General features: G+C 40.9%; 1 protein-coding gene across 1 annotated transcript; it reads right to left on the bottom strand.

Moving 5' to 3' along the window:
- Positions 1 to 16,146: 16,146 nt before the first annotated feature.
- LOC114291710 (uncharacterized) lies at positions 16,147 to 20,689 on the bottom strand. Its single transcript, XM_028235573.2, has 7 exons — positions 19,489 to 20,689; positions 19,336 to 19,407; positions 18,337 to 18,407; positions 17,527 to 17,677; positions 16,792 to 16,872; positions 16,570 to 16,665; positions 16,147 to 16,357 (listed from the first exon to the last, which is right to left on the bottom strand). Exons 1-7 carry the CDS (start codon positions 19,621 to 19,623, stop codon positions 16,292 to 16,294), a joined length of 672 nt encoding a protein of 223 aa, XP_028091374.2. The 5' UTR covers positions 19,624 to 20,689; the 3' UTR covers positions 16,147 to 16,291.
- Between the last annotated feature and the right edge of the window lie 835 nt (positions 20,690 to 21,524).

Raw genomic sequence — 21,524 nt, 5'->3', positions numbered from 1 at the left:
GCACTGTTTGGCAGTCCGCTCGAGCGGAGGATTGGGCGCTCGAGCGGAGTCTTGTCTCAAGCTCGAGCGGGCGTCGAGCGGGGATTTCACCCATCCAGTACTTTTACAGTACGCTCGAGCGGGAAAGTTTACGCTCGAGCGTGTACCTTTGTTTGCCTGTACGCTCGAGCGGGGAAACCTGCGCTCGAGCGGGACTCTGTTTTTCTGAAAATCCTGAAAATGCTTTTAAATGTACATTTTTCCATCCTCATCCCATCCTAGGCATTCTTAGGCCTAGTTTAAGACATTTAGATGAGGATATCGTTGTAGAACACACCAAGGCAAATTAGGGATTAAGTTATAAGATTTCCCAACTGTGTAGCTTAGTGTGTGTTCAACCTGTGAACTGTGTAGGGTTGGCAACTGGGGAGACACGCTCTAGCATACTGTAGCCCAGAACTCTGTGAGTAACAATTGTGTAAAGATATGTTCAACTGATTATCTTCTGAATACTGAACTGAACTGTTTACTGAACTGGTATTATTTACTGAATGAATGTATGTCCTTTATTTCTGAACTGTACTGTGGCATCCTTAGTATCTACGGTTTACTGTTACTGTTACTGTCACAGAGATCTCTGTCGGTTTCCTTGTGGAACCACTACTGTTTACTGACTGATGGCCATCATTACTGTTCGGTCTTTTAAGACCTACTGTTACTGTTATGCTAATGGATGTACCACATATGACTGTTTACTGTACTGAGCAACTGAATTACTGATTGAAATGAACTGTTTTCATTACTGTAAGGACATTCATTCTAAACCCCCTTTACGCTTTATGTTATTCACTGGGCTTTAGCTCACTGCTCATATATATATGTAGGTGTACAGGCACCAGAACGGAGCTAGGAGCGTCAGGGTAACTCCAGTTTTGTCAAGCCAGCCTTTGTGCCTCACTGCGAGGTTCCGAGCCTACTGTTAAGGCTTAGGGGTGCTTTAGAATTTCCCCCTTTTTGTACTGTTTCACTGTTTTGTATAAGACTGACTGTTTACTGTACTGTTATACAGGGATTAGGTCCCTGTACTGTGTGACTGTTAATTTTGTATACTGTGTTGTACAGACGGAATGTTTTCTGTACCGCTATCTAGGGTTGAGTCCCTAGATTGAATGAATGTCAATATTGTACGTACTGTTTATGTATAAATGTGTGAAAACCCTTTTTGCATACAGACTGTCACAGCTCAATGGACACTATTTATTTACTGTATTGGCTTCCGCCAGGCCCTGTACTCTGTTTTACTGTATTACTGTTCTGCAGGCCTTCGGTAATCTCGGATTACTGGCCGGTTACGGTACTAAACCCATAGGGCCGGGTTTGGGTCGTGACAGAGTGGTATCAGAGCGATACTTAACCACGAGTTATACCGCACACACGTGTCCAAATGAGCTATAGGGTGTCCTAGAAAGTTATTAAGGCATCTCATGAGCATGATAAGTGTGTGGTTATGTTATGACTGAATACATGCTAATGTGGTAAACCGTTAAACAAATGACTGCTTATGTTTAAAACTGTTATAACTGCTTATAGTGAAATGGACAATGCAAATGAACCTGAGTCCTCATCTACTGAGGCAAGAATGGAAAGAATGGAAAGAATGATAGAACTGATAACTGCTAGACTTGAACAACAACAGAACCAACCACCTCCTCCTCCTCCGGTTCAGCCGGAACCTAACGTTAATGTGAATGATGGGGATATTATTGCTCTGACCCAGAAGTTCAGCAAAATGAAACCGCCATCCTTTCAGGGAGGCCTTGAACCATTAAAAGCTGAAGCTTGGGTTCTGGAAACGGAAAAGTTGTTCGAAGTGTTTCCGTGCTCAGAAGCAAACAAAGTATTGTTAGCTACCTTCACCCTACAAGAAGAGGCTAGAAGGTGGTGGATGTTAATCCGTGAAACAAACACTGTTATGACTTGGGCTCAGTTCAAGGAGTCCTTCTTTGAAAAGTACTTCCCTCAGTGTGTTAGGGATAGAAAAGTGACTGAATTTGAACAGCTGAAGCAGGGCACAATGACTGTTGCGGAATATGAGACGAAATTTACTGAGCTTGCTAGATATGCACCGCATATGGTGGATACTGAATATAAGAAGGCCAGGAAATTTGAAGGTGGCCTTAATGTGGCAATACTTGACCGGATAAATGTTTTGAAATTACCGACTTTTGTGGGTGTTCTCGACCGGGCATTGATGGCCGAGTCGAACATTGCAGCAGTGAAACAATCTGAAACACCAACGACTGAATGGCATGGAAAAAGGCAGAGTTTCAAATTCAAGAAAGGCAAGCACAACCCAGCCAACAAGAAACAGAATACGGGGTCGACAACTAGCCCCAGCCAAGGGAGTGGTTTCATACCACCCTGTTCTGAATGTGGCAAGAAGCACAAAGGGGTTTGCTACAGAATATCTGGAGCCTGTTACAGGTGTGGCAAGGTGGGCCACATGGTTAAAGACTGCCCCTCTGCTCCACAAGCCAGTGGTAAAGCTGCACCAAGCGCAGCAGCATCAAATGCTCCACCAAAGCCTAACCCCAGAGTTACGGGGAAAGAGCCTATGAGGCAAGGCCGAGTGTTCGCACTAGTACCGGGAGATGTCCAGAATACCGAGACCGTTGTGTCAGGTATTCTCTCTATCTGTACTCAAAATGCATATGTACTGATTGATTCGGGGTCTACGCATTCTTATGTATCGCATGCTTTCTCACGGAAATTGAATAGACCCTTAGAACCCATGAACTATCTGCTAGCCGTATCATCACCCGTAGGGGGATCCATGACATGTGCTTATATGTACCCCGCATGTGAAATTATTGTTGGGGATATGCATCTGTTTATTGATTTACTGCCATTGAACATTGATCATTTTGACGTAATATTGGGGATGGATTGGTTACAAAAATATCATGCCACTATTGACTGTGTGACCAAGCAAGTTGTTTTCCGTCCACCTGGTTTGCCTGAATTTGTGTTTAATGGGAGTGGAGTAGTACCTCCTCCGTATTTGATTTCGTCAGTAAAAGCTGTTAAATTAATTAGAAAGGGGTGTAAAGGATATCTGTGTTCTGTACTGACTGTGCCTACTGATGGTAGCATTAAAACTGATGTGAATTGTATTCCTATAGTCAGGGAATTTCCAGATGTTTTTCCAAATAATCTTCCAGGAGATTTGACTGACAGGGAGATTGAATTTACTGTTGATGTGATTCCCGGAACACAACCAGTTTCTAAAGCTCCATACCGAATGGCTCCAACTGAATTGAAAGAATTAAAAGTACAACTGCAGGAACTGCTGGATAAGAAGTTTATCAGACCTAGCACTTCGCCATGGGGTGCTCCTGTTTTGTTTGTCAAGAAGAAAGATGGCTCACTGAGACTGTGCATTGACTACCGTGAACTGAATAAGGTAACTGTAAAGAATAAATACCCATTACCGCGCATTGATGATTTATTTGATCAGTTACAGGGTGCACAAGTATTTTCCAAAATTGATCTCAGATCCGGATACCATCAGTTGAAAGTTAAACCAGATGACATTGATAAAACTGCTTTTAGAACAAGGTATGGCCATTATGAATTTTTAGTTATGCCATTCGGAGTCACGAATGCCCCTGCTGCATTTATGGATCTTATGAACAGAATCTTTAAACCGTACCTTGATGACTTCATTGTAGTATTTATCGATGACATATTGATTTACTCCAAAAGTATAGAACAGCATGAACATCATCTGAGACTTGCCCTACAAACCTTAAGAGAACAGAAACTGTATGCTAAACTGTCTAAATGTGAATTTTGGCTTGACCATGTTATGTTCCTGGGGCATGTTGTTAGCAAAAATGGAATTTCTGTTGATCCGCAGAAAATTGAAGCTGTAGTGAACTGGCCTAGACCAACAAATGTGACTGAAGTCCGAAGCTTTTTGGGATTGGCTGGATATTACAGAAGATTTGTCAAAGATTTCTCCAAAATTGCCCTACCATTGACTCAGTTAACTCAAAAGGGGACATCATTTAATTGGACTGATCAAAGAGAATCTGCTTTCCAGGAGTTGAAAACTCGACTTGTGACTGCGCCAGTTTTGACCTTACCATCAGGTACGGATGGTTATACTGTATATAGTGATGCTTCTCATAAGGGTTTGGGATGTGTTTTAATGCAGAATGGGAGAGTAATTGCCTATGCTTCCCGTCAACTGAGACCGCATGAAAAGAACTACCCGACCCATGACCTGGAACTTGCTGCAGTGGTGTTTGCACTGAAAATTTGGCGTCACTATCTGTACGGGGTGACATGTGAAGTATACACCGACCACAAGAGTTTAAAGTATTTCTTCACACAGAAAGAACTGAATATGAGACAACGGAGATGGCTGGAACTGATTAAAGACTATGATCTACAGATATTGTACCATCCGGGAAAAGCCAATACCGTTGCCGATGCATTGAGCCGGAAATCGATTGGACACTTAGCCTGTTTGCTTACAGGACAGAAAGAATTGCTTTGTGACCTTGAAAAATCTGAAATAGAAATTGTTTTGAGAGAACAAGGTGGAACCTTAGCTGCTATTTCTGCTCAACCGGCACTGGTTGAAGAGATTAAAGAGAAACAGCAACTGGATGACTTCTTGAAAAAGATCATCGAAGAAAGAGAATCTAAACCGAGACCAGGATTCAAATGTGAGAATAATGTACTGAAATTTCAAGAAAGACTGTGTGTACCAAATGATACTGAACTGAAAAGAAGAGTTCTGCAAGAGGGCCACAACTCAAGATTGTCTATCCATCCGGGGAATACGAAAATGTATCAAGATTTGAAACAGAATTTCTGGTGGCCGGGAATGAAGAAAGAAATTGCTGATTTTGTATCCAAATGTCTTCATTGCCAACAGGTCAAAGCTGAACATCAACGACCTGCCGGACTATTGCAACCCCTACCCATACCAGAGTGGAAATGGGAGCATATCACGATGGATTTTATCGTTGGATTACCTCGCTCCAGAAAAGGTATGGATTCAATTTGGGTGATTGTTGATAGACTAACCAAATCTGCTCACTTCTTACCTGTCAAGACGATTTATAATGCGGACAAATTGGTTGTTATTTATATTGATGAAATCGTTAGACTGCATGGAGTGCCTGTGTCTATTGTTTCTGACAGGGATTCGAAGTTTACATCGAGGTTTTGGCAAAGCCTACAGACTGCATTGGGTACTGAACTGAGACTGAGTAGTGCCTACCATCCTCAGACAGATGGCCAATCAGAAAGGACCATCCAAACTCTGGAGGATTTACTGAGAATGTGTGTCCTTGATTTTCAGGGAGACTGGGAAAGTCATCTGCCATTAGTTGAATTCGCCTACAACAACAGCTACCATTCGAGTATTGGAATGGCGCCTTTTGAGGCATTGTATGGCAGAAAATGTAGATCTCCAATCTGCTGGGCAGAAGTTGGAGATGGGCCTTTGCTTGGACCCGAGATTGTGTATGAAACAACTGAAAAAGTGAAACTGATACAGCAAAGACTGAAAACTGCACAGAGTAGACAGAAAAGTTATGCCGATGTCAGAAGACGGGACAGAGAGTATGAAGTGGGTGATCACGTTTTTGTGAAAGTGACACCAATGAAAGGCCAGACTCGTTTTGGAGTCAAAGGCAAGCTAGCACCGAGATACGTCGGACCATACGAGATTATTGAGAAAATCAATCCGGTGGCGTATCAAGTTGCGCTTCCTCCTGAAATGGAGCATATGCATAACGTCTTCCACATTTCTATGTTGAGAGACTATCTCCGGGATCCCTTCCATGTAATAGAGCCTACCCACGTAGTGTTGAGTGATGACTACACTTACGAGGAACGGCCTATACAGATTGTAAACCGACGGATCAAGAAACTGAGGAACAAAGAGATCCCGTTAGTGAAAGTTGACTGGCAGAACCATGGTGGCGTGTACGCCACTTGGGAAAGGGAAGATAACATGGCTAAACGATATCCTGAACTGTTTCCACTGAATCCTGTTTTCTTCCAGAATGAAGGTAACTCGAGTTTAGAGGACTAAACTCTTTATAAGGAGGGGAGACTGTAACAACCCTCATACTGTTTACTGATTAGGGACTGATTGATTACCGATAATCACCGATTACTGTTAAACGAAACGGATAATGACTGATAACTGACTGATAATTGAACTGAGTGAATACTGAACTGACTGATTGAAATTGGAATCTGAATTAACTGAGTATATGTTAGTTAATTGCATTCTATCTGTTTGATTGTCTGATTATCTGTTCATGTTTATATGTTTAAACTGCTAATTGAAGGCCTTATCGGCGGCCGAATTAGAAACCGATTGATGTTCCGTGACCCTCATAATTAATATGATTTTATGGTATAATTATCTGAAAACTGATTAGGTATGATTAAATTAGATTAAAATGAGTTAATTGCAAAGTTTGCCGTAATTACCTAAATGCCACTTAAGTGGCCCACTACTTGGCTCATCTCATTACACTCATACATAAACATTTCATCAGCCTTTCTCCTTGCTTTGCCGACTTAGAGAGAGAGAGAGTGAGAGTTTGTGTAGTTCTTGGGATTTGGCTTAAACAACTTAGAGAATTGAAGGTTGATTGTTGCTTTGTGGTCCTACACTAGTAATTGAGGCTCTAGGTAAGAGAACTCAACCTTTATTGATGTGTTTGAGCTAGTTCTTGCATGATTCATGTTAATTCGTAGAGCTAAGTCATGATTTGGTCCATAAATGATGGATTGAAGATCATTTCTTGCATGCATGTTGGTATTGTTGCAATTTGAGGTTGAATTTGGAGTTGAGTCATGGCAAAATGTTACATGCATGTTCACAACTATGTCTAAGTCCATGAGTTCATCTTGTTTTTGAAGGTTTGAGCTCTTTTGAAACAGCATTGAAGCTTTGAAAATGATTTAAGATCATGCATGTCATGTTTGAAGATTGTTCTTGAAAATGATTTGAAATTGGGTTTGAATTAAACACCCTTGGGCTTTGATTTCTCAAATTGAGCTTTGAAACATGATATTCTATGTGTTTATAAATGTTTTCCAGAAAATGGGCCCAAGAGGATTGGTTTTGATGCTTTTGAGCTTGGTTTTGAACCTGGAGCTCGAATCTGGATTTTCCAGATTTCGCACTTCCGCTCGAGCGGAGGAAGTGCCGCTCGAGCGTAGAATTCGAGCAACCAGCATCTCTCTGCACTGTTTGGCAGTCCGCTCGAGCGGAGGATTGGGCGCTCGAGCGGAGTCTTGTCTCAAGCTCGAGCGGGCGTCGAGCGGGGATTTCACCCATCCAGTACTTTTACAGTACGCTCGAGCGGGAAAGTTTACGCTCGAGCGTGTACCTTTGTTTGCCTGTACGCTCGAGTGGGGAAACCTGCGCTCGAGCGGGACTCTGTTTTTCTGAAAATCCTGAAAATGCTTTTAAATGTACATTTTTCCATCCTCATCCCATCCTAGGCATTCTTAGGCCTAGTTTAAGACATTTAGATGAGGATATCGTTGTAGAACACACCAAGGCAAATTAGGGATTAAGTTATAAGATTTCCCAACTGTGTAGCTTAGTGTGTGTTCAACCTGTGAACTGTGTAGGGTTGGCAACTGGGGAGACACGCTCTAGCATACTGTAGCCCAGAACTCTGTGAGTAACAATTGTGTAAAGATATGTTCAACTGATTATCTTCTGAATACTGAACTGAACTGTTTACTGAACTGGTATTATTTACTGAATGAATGTATGTCCTTTATTTCTGAACTGTACTGTGGCATCCTTAGTATCTACGGTTTACTGTTACTGTTACTGTCACAGAGATCTCTGTCGGTTTCCTTGTGGAACCACTACTGTTTACTGACTGATGGCCATCATTACTGTTCGGTCTTTTAAGACCTACTGTTACTGTTATGCTAATGGATGTACCACATATGACTGTTTACTGTACTGAGCAACTGAATTACTGATTGAAATGAACTATTTTCATTACTGTAAGGACATTCATTCTAAACCCCCTTTACGCTTTATGTTATTCACTGGGCTTTAGCTCACTGCTCATATATATATGTAGGTGTACAGGCACCAGAACGGAGCTAGGAGCGTCAGGGTAACTCCAGTTTTGTCAAGCCAGCCTTTGTGCCTCACTGCGAGGTTCCGAGCCTACTGTTAAGGCTTAGGGGTGCTTTAGAATTTCCCCCTTTTTGTACTGTTTCACTGTTTTGTATAGACTGACTGTTTACTGTACTGTTATACAGGGATTAGGTCCCTGTACTGTGTGACTGTTAATTTTGTATACTGTGTTGTACAGACGGAATGTTTTCTGTACCGCTATCTAGGGTTGAGTCCCTAGATTGAATGAATGTCAATATTGTACGTACTGTTTATGTATAAATGTGTGAAAACCCTTTTTGCATACAGACTGTCACAGCTCAATGGACACTATTTATTTACTGTATTGGCTTCCGCCAGGCCCTGTACTCTGTTTTACTGTATTACTGTTCTGCAGGCCTTCGGTAATCTCGGATTACTGGCCGGTTACGGTACTAAACCCATAGGGCCGGGTTTGGGTCGTGACAGTAGTAAGCGTCATTTCCAACGACAATTGTGACTTTGTAGGGACCTTCCCAGTTAGGCCCAAGTTTGCCCTCGCCAGGCACCCTTTTGTGACACATAACTTTCCTCAAAACCAGTTCTCCAGGTGTAAATTGCCTTGGGAAAACTTTTTGATTGAAACTTCTGATGAGCTGCTGCTGATACGCTTCAAGTCTGATCAGCGCTGCTTCTCTTCGGCCCTCTGCCATATCCAGTGCTTGTGCAATAGCTTCCTCGTTACTGGAGCTTTCAAATAATTCAGATCGAAGGGTTGGGAGACCTACTTCTAGTGGGATGATGGCCTCCATTCCATAAGTTAGGGAGTAAGGTGTTTCCCCCGTTGAACGCCGTGTTGTGGTTCGGTAGGCCCATAATACGTGAGGTAACTCTTCAACCCATTTGCCTTTTGCATGTTCAAGCCACTTCTTTACTTCGTTGATGATGGTTTTGTTTGATGCTTCTGCCTGTCCATTACTCTGTGGGTACCTTGGAGAAGAGTTCTTATACTCGATTCTGAGGTCGGCACAAAACTTTCTGAAGACCTTACCATCGAACTGTGTTCCATTATCCGCAATCAGTACCCGCGGAATGCCGAAACGCACCACCATATTCCTCAAAACAAATCGCTTTGTGTCTGCCTCTTTGATACTTGCCAGTACCTCAACTTCAACCCACTTGGTAAAATAGTCGGTTGCAGCAATGAAGAATCGCCTGTTCCCAGTGCCTCGCCCCAATGGTCCGACAATATCCAGACCCCATTACGCAAAAGGCCATGGGCTGGTGAGTGGAGTGAGAGTTTTGGCTGGCTGATGAATGAGTGGAGCAAACCTCTGACATTTGTCACACTTCTGTACGTACTACTGCGCATCTTGTTGCATCCGTGGCCACCAATAACCGTGAGTGAGGGCTCGGTGTGCCAGTGACTTTCTGCCAACGTAGCATCCACAAATCTCGTCGTGAATTTCGTAGAGAACATTCTCGACGAGATTTGGATGTACACATAGGAGGTAAGGGCCAAGATAGGAGCGTCTGTAAAGCTTCCCAGATGGTGAGATCCAGAACCGAGCTGACTTATGTTTAACCTTGTTGGCTTCCCTTTTGTCTTCGGGGAGTGTGACAGATTTCAAAAAAGCAAATATTGGATTCATCCAGCTCGGCTCTAAGTTGTTACAGAGGACTGGAGATGCAATACTTGGTTCTGGCACAAACTTAACCCAAATTTTTCTGGCATCCTTTGTATCCACTGATGAGCCGAGGCATGCCAGAGCATCAGCATGGCTATTTTTATCCCGACTGATTCGTTCCACTCGTATGGATTGAAATTTTTTGAGTAGGTCCTTGGCCTTGCCTGCATACATAGCCATTCTTTCATCTCGTGTTTTATAGACCCCAGAAAGCTGGTTTACCACTAGTTGTGAATCGCTGAAAACAAGAAGCTGTTCTGCACTGAAGTGTTCGGTGTTACGCAAGCCAGCCAATAACGCTTCGTACTCGGCCTCGTTGTTTGAAGCCTTCCAACCGAGCCTGAGAGCCTATTCCCAGATAAATCCTTCTGGCAAAATAAGAACTACTCCTACCCCTGAGCCTCAGTTATTGGACGATCTATCAACATAGAGCTACCAGATGTTTCCAATAAAGAGTTTCCATGCTTCTGAAGCGCAGGGTTTTCCTTGTTTGATGGTGCATGGCACCTGCGCCAAACTCGGATCCCCCGGTTCGGTACTCTGGGTGGGAGCAAATTCTGCGACAAAATCCGCTAAGACTTGGGCCTTGATCGCTGTCCTAGGTTGATACCGAATGTCAAACTCACCAAGTTCTACCGAACAGCCAGAGAAATCGGCTCGGCTGAATACAGATCTGAGGGGGAATTCAATGAGGACGTTAATGGTATGCCCCTGGAAGTAATACTGCAGCTTTCTTGAGGCGATAAGCAACGCGTATGCTAACTTTTTTAACGGCAGATGTCGTGTCTCGGCATCTAGTAAAGTCTTGCTGACATAATATACAGGCCTCTGTTCCTTGTCAACTTCTCGAATTAATACTGCGCTCACGGCATGATCTGAGACTACTAGATAGAGGTACAGCTCCTCTCCTTGTTCTGGAGTGGACAGTAGAGGAGGTGTGCTGAGGTATCTTTTGAGACTTTGCAGTGTTTCGATACATTCGCTACTCCATTCAAATGCTGCCTTTTTCCTCAAAAGCTGGAAGAAGGCTTCATTCGATTTGAAGATTTGCTAATAAAACGATTCAGTGCGGCCGCCATACCGATTCAGTGCGGCCGCCATTCCGGCTAGTTTCTGCAGCTCTTTAGCCTTTGTTGGTACTTCAAGACCCTGTATTGCTCTGATTTGATCAGGATTCGCTTCAATTCCTCTGTGAGTGACCATGTATCCCAAGAACTTCCCTGTACCTACCCCGAAAGCGCATTTCGAGGCATTGAGGCGAAGCTGGTGGTTTTTTAGGATGCCAAAAACTTCTCTCAAGTCTGTGAGGTGGTTTGTAGCGAGCTTACTTTTTACTACCACATCGTCTATATATGCTTCCATGGTTTTTCCCAGTTGGTCCTTGAACATCCGGGTGATCATTCGTTGGTAGGTTGCTCCGGCGTTCTTGAGGCCGAATGGCATTACTTTGTAACAGTAAGTTCCCCTTGGAGTGATAAACGCTGTCTTTTCTTGATCCGGACCAAACAGTGGTATCTGATGGTAACCGCTATAAGCGTCCAGAAAGCTCATGCGCTCATGCCCTGCTGTTCAGTCTACTAGTTGATCAATACGAGGCAGCGGAAAGCTATCTTTAGGGCAGGCTTTGTTCAAGCAAGTGAAGTCAACGCAAACTCTCTATTTTTCGTTCTTTTTCTTGACTACAACTGTGTTAGATAGCCATTGCGGGTACTGAACTTCTCTGATTGCTCCTAAAGTCAGGAGTTTTTCGACTTCGGTAATTACTGCTTTGGTGTGCTCAATTGAGGATCTCCGACTTTTCTGCACAATGGGCCGAGCTGAAGGGTTGATGTTAAGCTTGTGGCAAGCAAATTCTGGGTCCAACCCTGGAGTATCATATGCTGACCATGCGAATACCTCCATATTTTCCCTCAGCAGTTCCAGCAGCTGAAGTTTCTCATCGGCGCTTAGCGAGGTACCGATAAGGAAGTACTTTTTTGGGTCATCTTCTTTTACCAAGACTTTCTCCGAATCCTCTACCATCTTTTCCTCTGGGATTCCCCCTACATCTTCCAAAATTGGCTGCTCGTCTACCTCTACCGTCTGTACCCAATTGCAGAGCTACTTTGCCTTTAATGCTGCCATGAAACAATGTTTAGACGCAACTCGATCCCCTGAAATCTGCTCTACTCCGTGTTCTGTTGGGAAACGGATGAGCTGGTGGTAGGTTGAAGGGACTACCTCCATCCGATGAATCCACGGACGGCCAAGTATGGTGTTGTAAGGGGATGGTGTATTAATAACCAAGAACTCTATCTGGAGGGTTTTTGTAGCCGCCACGACTGGCAACACTATTCTGCCAAGCGGCCATTCTGGCTGTGAATTGAAACCAACCAATGGGGCTGCTACTGGGGTGAGGTGCTGCTCGGAGAGACCAAGCTTTCTGAACAAATCATAATACAATATATCTGCTGCACTACCTTAATCTACCAGGACTCATTTTACATCAAATCGTTTCCCAATTCCCACAGTTATAATCAGTGCATCAGTATGTGGGTGCTGTATGCCCTCTAAATCTTTGCTAGTAAATGAAACAACAAGGGGGATTTAGGTACTGTACATACCTTTTTCGATGCAGGCTCCACTGACATGATTCGCTGAATTTGCGCAGCCTTAGCGATCTCTTCCTTCAGTGCCTCCTCAGATTCCTGAGTCGCTGCCTTGTGGATCACATCTATTATCAGCCGAGGTGGATGCTCAATATTTGGTTTTGGCGGTGGGTTCCCCAGCTCGGCCACTTTCTTATCCTGATCAATGTAATCCCTCAGGTGTCCAGCTGCCACTAGGTCTTCCAAGTGTTGCTTCAGTGCCCTGCAGTTTTGAGTCATGTGCCCCTTGTCTTGGTGGTAGATGCATCTGAGCTTCTGATTGCACCGAGCTGGATCTTCCAACATTTTCGGCGGCCAAACAAAGAAGGGCTCTCTCTTGATCTTTTCCAGGATTCGATAGATTGGCTCTTTGAATACAGTTACAACGGCTTCGTGGGATTTGGACTTATCCACTTCATTCACTGCAATCCCTTGGTATTCTCCTCGATCTGTTCTCTTCTTGTGCCGAGCTGTTTGTTCTGCTGAAGCTACCTCGATGGGGATCTGATCGTCTTCGAGGCGAGCGTACTGCTCAATCCTGGCACGCAAGTCTTTCAAAGCTGTGGCCGGGCGCTTGGTAAGTGATTGTCTCAGCTTACTTTCTGGGCGAGACCATGTTTGAAGGACATAACGGCCATATGCTCACTGCACACATTTTCCTCCAGGTTATTGTACTTTTCCCAATACCTCCTAGCATAATTGCGCAGCGTTTCCTCATGCTCCTTTCAGAGGCCAAACAGTGTATCCGGCTCCTTCGGGATCTTAGTGTTGGAGACGAACCTGGCTAGAAACTCTTCGGAGAGCTGCTTCCAGCCATGGATCGATCCAGCGGGGAGACGATCGAACCATCGAAGTCCAGTTTCTCCCAAGCTGGATGGGAAGACTTTACACATCAGCGCCTCATCCCGGTTCCATAGGGACATCATCTATCTATAGTGGCTAATATGTGTTAGCGAGTCCGACTTCCCATCGTATGAAGTGAACTTTGGTGGGGTGAATTTTTTTGGAGGTCTCATGGTCTCGATCTTCGAGGAGAATGGCGAAGAGACGAGCCTGTCCAGCACTTGGTGTTCTCTCTGGTGAATAGTACAGTCTAGGTGATCCCGATGTTGTTTGTTCTGCCTATTGCCAATCAACCAAGTACGAAGGTCCTGAGGAGGGTATTCAGCCTGTTGGCTAACTATCTTCTGCTACTTGGCCCTTCTCCGGCGTGACCCACGGGTGTGACTTCTTGCTGCCTCACTCTGTACCGGGATAGGCTGGCTTTGTTGCCCAGACTCATTCTTGGGGAACTTCTTCACTGGTGGCTCTCTAGATGAGCTCCTCCGTTGCAAACGAGAGGGCTCCACTTCCGTCCTCTTTTCCGTTAGATCGCCCAGCACCCTCTTAAGTTGGGCTTTCAACTCCTGTATCTCCATTTCCATGGAGTCTATGATGCGATCTCTATAATCCTTTTCCAGAAGAAAGTGATAAGAAGAACCTCCAACGAAGGGTAGTCGGTGCTCGACGGATTCGGGGGTTCGATTATTGTTTCCAGTTTGTTCCTCCGGGACTGTTGGGAGTGCCAAACCTTTGTCCTTCGTTTTCTCCGTCTGTGGAGTATGTGTCGACGGCGGAATGTCCTCAATCCCCATCGCCGGAACTGAGTGTAAAGCTCAGAGATGAAGTGATCCACGCTCACCGCACCAATTGTGCGTACCGGATTTCGCACTAGATGAAAGTGGATCGGGGCCCTGCACTCGGTTGGACTATCCAGGAACTGAGATTCCTACCACAAGAAGCACCGTTAGAGCTGCCCAGTCGGGGTTGGCCGGATAACCCCTCCGGTGTGGGAATTAGTGATCGGAGAGAGTGTATATCGAGTTGAGTTTGTAGTTTTTGCTTGGAATTGTTCAGTTACCTTCAATGTGAAGTTCATGTTGTACATATATTGTTCCTTGCTTGTTTCTCAAGGTGAGTTCATGGAGCTTGGATGCTGCCAGGTGTCCTTTTAGCATTGTTCATGGTGGGGGACCACCTGGTAGTTGCCGTTGAATGCATATACTCATTGTAGTCATGCTGATAACAAACCACATTCCTTTGGTTCAACAACTTCCGTGATTCTAGGTGTAGGGGACCAGCTGAGGTGGCAACTTGCACGTGCAGACATTCACAACTTCCACGTTTCCTTGCAAGGTTTCCTCAGCTCGGTACCGATGTTCCTCAGCTCGGCATCATTATGCCTTGTCTCGGCCTTTTACAGGATCACTCATGGAGATGGACTGGTCCATTCGGGTATCTTTGTATGGGCTCGACCTATCATCTGTTCGGCCCATAGATTCAGTCTCGCAGCTCGGCCCAGCCTAGAACCACGTCTAGACTAGCCTTTCCACTGCGGGTTGGGTCCAAGTGCTTGAGGACTTGGGTGGACTGTTGATCATGAAGTTGGGCTTAATTGGTTTGCCCATATGCTCATCCAGCCCACTTGGATTCGGACTTCAGTGGATTGGGCCGACCTAAGGCTTGGACCCGACCCATTTCACATTTAGCCCCTTCAGTTCGTGAATATTTTGCCCGATCAATCTTCTTTGTCAAGTCCAGGTCTCTCCCTATGCCATGTGAAGTACCAAGTTGGAAATGGAGTTGGAGGTCTGGAGGAAGTTTCCTTTCTTTCAAGGTTGACCCCTAGTGCATGCCCTAAAAGCTATGGCATGCACGACTAGCTGGCAATTATTTTATATGTTCTGTCATCTAGCTTACACAAACAGCAGAGCATTAGTAGTTGACATGCAAAAATTAGCTCATCCAATTGATTAATTGTTGCACTTTCTTGAATTTTTTAATCTAAGAAGCATTTTTTTTCCATCAGAAATGTTAATCACCAGGACATTCTGCTAATTGTTAATCTAATTTTTTTTTTGTTTTTCAGGACTTATGATGAACATGCCCTGGTAGGCTAGTACTCTTCTAATTCATCGACCAGAGGTGGTTACTCTCTGCTTTAGTCACATCACAACTTTGTAATGAAATTCCAATTCTTACTAGCATCATCATTTCAGGACATCCCTGACACTGTACTGCACAAAGTTGATGCCGATTCGCAATGTTCCAAGGGATTTATGGTAAACACAGGAAGGGGTCTGAGGACACGATGTCGAGTTGGAATACAAGGTAACAGTCCTATCCAATGTTCAATTGAAGTTGCAGCAAATTTGAGTTGTGATGAGGCTGTTCTTAGCCCTGTTATTAGAGTGTTGCTTTTGATGTTTTGAACTTATAGATGAAGTACTTTTCTGGCTGACATAGAGCCCTCAGTGTAAGATACCAGAGATACATCTAAAGCTAACCAGCAATCAAATTCAGGAAAAAAAACCATTTCCATTAGATGTATTCTCGTTTTGTATGTTGGTTGGTTTACTTTAGTGGTCAAATGCTGAGGTCTCAAGGAACATTTGCTTCTGTTATCTCCATTGGAGAGACTGTAACTACTTGCAATGAAATTCTAACAAACAAGCTGAAAGGTTGTTGGCCATGCCCAATACAAAATTTGGTTGGTTGTTGAGCTAACTTGTATATTTAATGCAAGGAACTATATTACATGTATTACATTAAATTTTATATTATATTATTGTCTTTCCTTTCATTTTGAATGTAATCTGTAAGAAATAATTTGGAGAGGCAAATGAAAGTATTGTATACAAGTGGAAAATTTCTTGAAAATATTTTCATTTCTGCCCACAAGAAAGGGCGAATTTCCGCACATATGAGCATTGAGATATGTAAAAATGCTCTGAGTACAATATAAAGTGGAAGCAAAGGAAGATCTGTTAGGACTGTACTACAATTCTGTGCTGTTAATCCTCTTCGTTGTCGCTGTTGTCATCATCATCGTCTGAGTTCAATCTGTCTTCATCCAATACCTAATAAACACAGAAAAATGAAAGGCATGGCTGCAATTAATTAACCATGAAAAGTAAACCATTTTTAACTCCCAAGTGATTAGCTTTTGAAGTTGAGAGAAGTGCACTTCACGTCTCCATCTCAATTGTGGAGTTGCAACCAACATATTATTTGAAGTTACACGTCTTTTTTATTGTTTTTGTTTTGAGTAAGCATCAATCAGGAAACTAACCTGATATTGACGTGTGATGTTGTTTTGGATGGCTGTGATTATCCAAATGAATATGTACATTGGGAGAACAATTCCGCTAGCTCTTATAATAAGCAACTGCAAATACAACAACATTCACACCAGATTAAAAAGAGAAACTTTCAAATTAAACATTAGGTATAAATTACTTATGTTTAGGGGCAAAAGGCAAGAAAAGAAAGGAAAGGAAAGTTGTGTACTTACAGTGACAAGTGTGAATGGATAATCTTCTGTTCCTCCTGTAAGCACAGCAAGCAGGTGTCTCGCTAGCAGGAGAACCGTGAACTGCCCAATTTACATAGCAAACAAACATTCAGTGCATAATAATATTTTTTATTTGAATCTATCCAACACTAATGATAATTGAATTAAACTTATTAAAATGTATCACAAGCTTGTTGATGATGAAAAGCAATTTTATTGTGATCTATGTTTGTTGGTAAGTGGTTAGAGGTTGGAGGGGATGGAAGGCTGAGTTAACGAACTTTAACTGCTTCAGGAAATAGAAAAAAGACTTTCAAACCAACTCTTAGATTGATTATGTCCCACATTGCTAAACTCAGCATATTTATGGGGACCCAGCTGATGTGGTATGTTAAAAATTTTAATCTGATTTAGGCCAAAGCATAGTTATAGTGGCTGGTGCCAGGGCAGAGCACAACCATTTAAGGAACAAAAAATTACTGTAGTCTGCCCCTTGTAACAGGGCTGCCCAGCATTATATGTGGTTTGAATTCAATTCATTTTCCAGAATTTGAACATAGATCTATGCAGATTCCTCAATCAATTGGTACGTTTGTCACGTGGCTCTGAAATGAGCAGTCAAGTACACAATTCTATGTCGAAGTATAGGCATTGGGTATTTTTTTTACCATTGAATTAAATCCTAATAATAGTCTTTGGGTGTTTTGAATTGAAAAAATTGTTGAGAAAACTTACAATAAGAGCTATTGATCTGCAGCAAGTGGTGCTCCGAACGGCTGCCTCTGAGCATTCTGAATAGTTGGTTTCAAGCATTTGTCCTTCAGCTATGGCTACTAATTCTGGATTTTGCTGTCGTCGCTCTCTTCTTGGAACTTCCAAACTTCCGCTATAATCATCATGATATTAAAAAATTACAAATATGTTAGTTTATGCTAGTCGGAGATTATACAATTCATTATTGTAATTATTAGTTGTAATCCACTCCCAAAAAATATTAATTGTTGGTGGTGCATTTTAATATTAAATTGAATAATCAAAGAATTTATGAGACATTAATATGATATTTGACTGAGTAAAAGTGGGAGTTTCATGGGACATTTATTAAAGAGTTAGTGTATTGATTAAAACTTGTTCCTTCATTGATAAGGGGAGGGAGGGAGGGAGAGAGAGAGAGAGAGAGAGAGAGAGAGAGAGAGAGAGAGAGAGAGAGAGAGAGAGAGAGTTTGTACTGGTTTTTATACTGAAATTGCATTATTGAATTTGAATGCGTAAATGATAATGCAAGAATGTCAAGCCTAAATGCGCAATGATAATTATTATTTTTCAATAATTCTCGTAATTTTGAATATCAGTTTTTAGTATTTTTCATCAACATTTTGTAATTTAAGTAAAGTAAGAAATTGAATCATCGGTGACATTGTATGGTACGAGGATTCTATACAATGACAATGTGCCGTATAGAAAGAACAAGGTTGAAATTCTATTGTGCGCAGGTGGTAACATGGGTCATATATTTCTACGCGTATGAGTCGATAGGAAAGGTACCTAATGGTCACAACGGTATCAACCAGCTGGGCCTTTTTGGGAGGAGGAGCAGTGTAGCCAGCTTCGAATTTCTGTAACCCATATACCAAAATGTCCTTTTCAATAAAGACTAAAATATAAGAATTCAAAATTCAAACTTTCAACTTTCAACCATCTTGGTATGGAAACAAAAATATAATAAAGAGAATTCAAAAAAAAAAAAAAGTGTTGCGTAGCTTATAGTTATTGTCATTGGATGCAAGAGCAGATAAAGAATGTACATATACACATGTCACTATATATATTTATTTATAAATGTATGTATTAAGCATGAATTTTTTTTTGTCGAATCTTATTTCTCAATCATATAGGTAATTTGTCAACTTAGATTTCTCATATTCTTTTCAAAACACAAACTAAGTTAAAAGTTGTGTTTGCCTCGAGAGAGTTAATAATAAGTTAAAACACAATTTCAGCTTAAAAATGATATATATTTTCGAAACACAAATTCAATAAACAAGAACTCAGATTTAGTAAATAACTCTATTAAGCATTATCTATTTTCTTTTGATAGAAAAAGGAAGGTTCGGCCAAATATGGGTTATTTTAGTCACCAAGAAAACCAAGAAGACAAAAACCACAACACGTTTCTTCATGTCAATGTCTGAAAGAAACAAATAAAACTTTTATTTTTCATAATTTCACAATAAAAAAGAAAAAAAAGCCAGATAAATATTGTAAAGCTTTCTAATTTCTATATTTATCTTCTAAATAAATAACATCCTACCGGAGAACAGAGTTCAAAGAAAATACAAATATGAAGACTCGGAAGTGAAAAACAGACCAAAATTGATGTAAACAGAGCTTTGAAAAGGTTCAAACTTAAAAGACGAATTACAACCCAATTCGAACCACAACAAAATTTGAGAAAACGACTAAAATTTGAAAACAGGAAACCAAAAAATCAAAAACAAAGGACCCGTGATCATCTTTCTCTGTAGAATCAAGAAAGACTCAAACCTGTAAACAAATTTCACAAGTGGTATTGCCCTTTTCATTACACCACCTTTGTATGCAATCTCTGTGCGCAAACTGAAAAATAAAACATAAAATCAGAACATTTCATACAACAAAAATTCAAAATCAGGACCAAATGTATATATATATATATACCTTGACAGTTCCAGAACAAGCACAAGGAGCTTCCAAGCTTTTACAGCTCTCGAACTCTTCTTCGTGACAGATTCTACATGAAGGGATTGCAGGAGCTAATTTCAAATCCTCCACAAACAAAATAACGTCTCCCATCTTGTTTGTTTTTCAAAATTCTGTTTCTCTCTCTCTCTCTCTCTCTTGCTTTCTCTGTTTTTTCTCTCTCTGGGTCTCTCTCTCCCTCTCTCTTTCTCTCGTGGTGTCTTGGGCTTTAAATAAAACAAAAAAAGAGTTGAAGTTACAATAGTGCCCTTGTGTTGTTTCAATAAATGAATGCAAGCCGCGATGAGGATTGGACCAAACCAAGACGCCGTTTGTGAAAACGGGTAACCGCCAAGGCTTCTTTTGACCCTCTAGCCTTAATTGCTGCATTCGTGTACATATATTGACAAGTGCGCTTCCCTGTACACCTAAAATTTTAGACTTGTAAACTTCATTAAATTGAGCCATATAAAAGCCTTCCCTTTCCATTCATAACAAAACTTATGATTTTATTCTCATAATAATATGCCACTTGTTCATAAATTATTTTGTCAATCAATAATAAAAGATTATTTTCACTATAATTATATTAGAATAATCATAGTCCTATAACTATAAAAAATTCAACAATAAGCTCAATCTAAAAAATCTCTATGCCTGTGTTTGGTAAGTGGGTTTGCATGTTTTTTTGGCTATTTTAACCACAAAAAATAAAATAGGCTATTTTAGCCATAACAAACAAAACATCACATCCAATCCATAATCATTACATTCTTCTCTCACAAGAAAACTCAAAAAAGTCAAAAAGTCAAAAAGTCCTTCCCAAACCAAGCTTTTAAGCCCAAGCTAAAATAGTCAAAAAAGTCAAAAAGTCAAAAAGCTAACCCACTTCCCAAACGGAGACTATATTGAGGAAGAAACAATTGGCTCAACAACTAATCAACTTGAGAAAAAACTTCATTTTGGAAAAGAAATAAACAATGCAACAAAGTCCCTCATAATAGGAAGAAAAAAAATATCAATATTTACTTTTATTAAAAATTAAACCCTAACTTTCCAAATAAACGTCTATAGGGGTAGCTAATTGAGCTAGCTTAATTGTATACTTGATCATAATCAAATACTACAAAGCTTTATAATTAAAATCAATTTGAGTCTTAAAAAAAAAAAAAAAAAAAAATCACAAAACTTTGTAATTAAGTTCACTAAAAATCGGATCAAAATCATAAAACCTCATAACTAAAATTATAAATTCTCATAAGTGAAGTGCATATATATATATATAGTACACTCCCTTTATACCATAGAATATTTTCATATTGAAACTTCACCGTTGATATGGAGGGGTCAAAAGGGATGCAGTTTGCGTCCTTTGAAGAGGACGTCATGAAATTCCTTCTTTGAATAATTATTATCCTGACTATATTAGTCTTACTAAAGCCCTTGCTTGTTATAAATTTTTTTTTTTTTTTTTGGGTCTTTCGTTAATCACTATAGAAAAATGGAATTGACTAAAGTACACAGTTAGTAAAGGACGACGGCAATGATCATCATGATTTATCTTTTATTAGAGTTAATTTCTTAATAATAGAGACCTAAACGGAAAAAAATCACAAAAAGGAAAAAAAATTAAAAGTGCTCTCTATACATTGTTAGTGTTGGGATGAGTATAAAAAGTCTTTCGAAAATTGTAAAAAAAAAATAAATTAAATTAAAATGAGTGAAAAGTGTATTGGGTATGTTTTATATATTTTCTTTTTTTTTTTTTTGTCTTTTTGTCTTTTTGTCTTTATTATTCACCCTGGACACTTATTAACAAGACTAAAAAAAACGTTTAGATAGTTAGAGTTTATATATATATATATATATATATATATATATATAACTTCACATCATTAAAGTACAAAGTCAAAAATTTGCCTTAAAACTAAAATAAAATTAGATTTCCACAACAATAAATATTGTAGAAAAAAATCTATTACAGAGAATCTTAAAGCATTTTTTTATATAGAGGG

This window comes from Camellia sinensis, chromosome 14 (genome assembly GCF_055761805.1).
Source record: "Camellia sinensis isolate YWXY chromosome 14, ASM5576180v1, whole genome shotgun sequence".
Taxonomy (NCBI): Eukaryota; Viridiplantae; Streptophyta; class Magnoliopsida; order Ericales; family Theaceae; genus Camellia; species Camellia sinensis.
The sequence above is the reverse complement of the archived record's forward strand: the minus strand, read 5'-3'. Positions and strand labels throughout refer to the sequence as shown.

Bases quoted from the DNA above. Each gene is read 5' to 3' on its own strand.
- LOC114291710 (XM_028235573.2), bottom strand. From the start codon at position 19,623: ATGGGAGACGTTATTTTGTTTGTGGAGGATTTGAAATTAGCTCCTGCA. The intron at 18,408-19,335 runs GTTTGAGTCTTT...TATGGGTTACAG, and splicing joins CTTGTGAAATTTGTTTACAG to AAATTCGAAGCTGGCTACAC. The intron at 16,873-17,526 runs GTAAGTTTTCTC...TAAATTGGGCAG, and splicing joins GCAGATCAATAGCTCTTATT to TTCACGGTTCTCCTGCTAGC.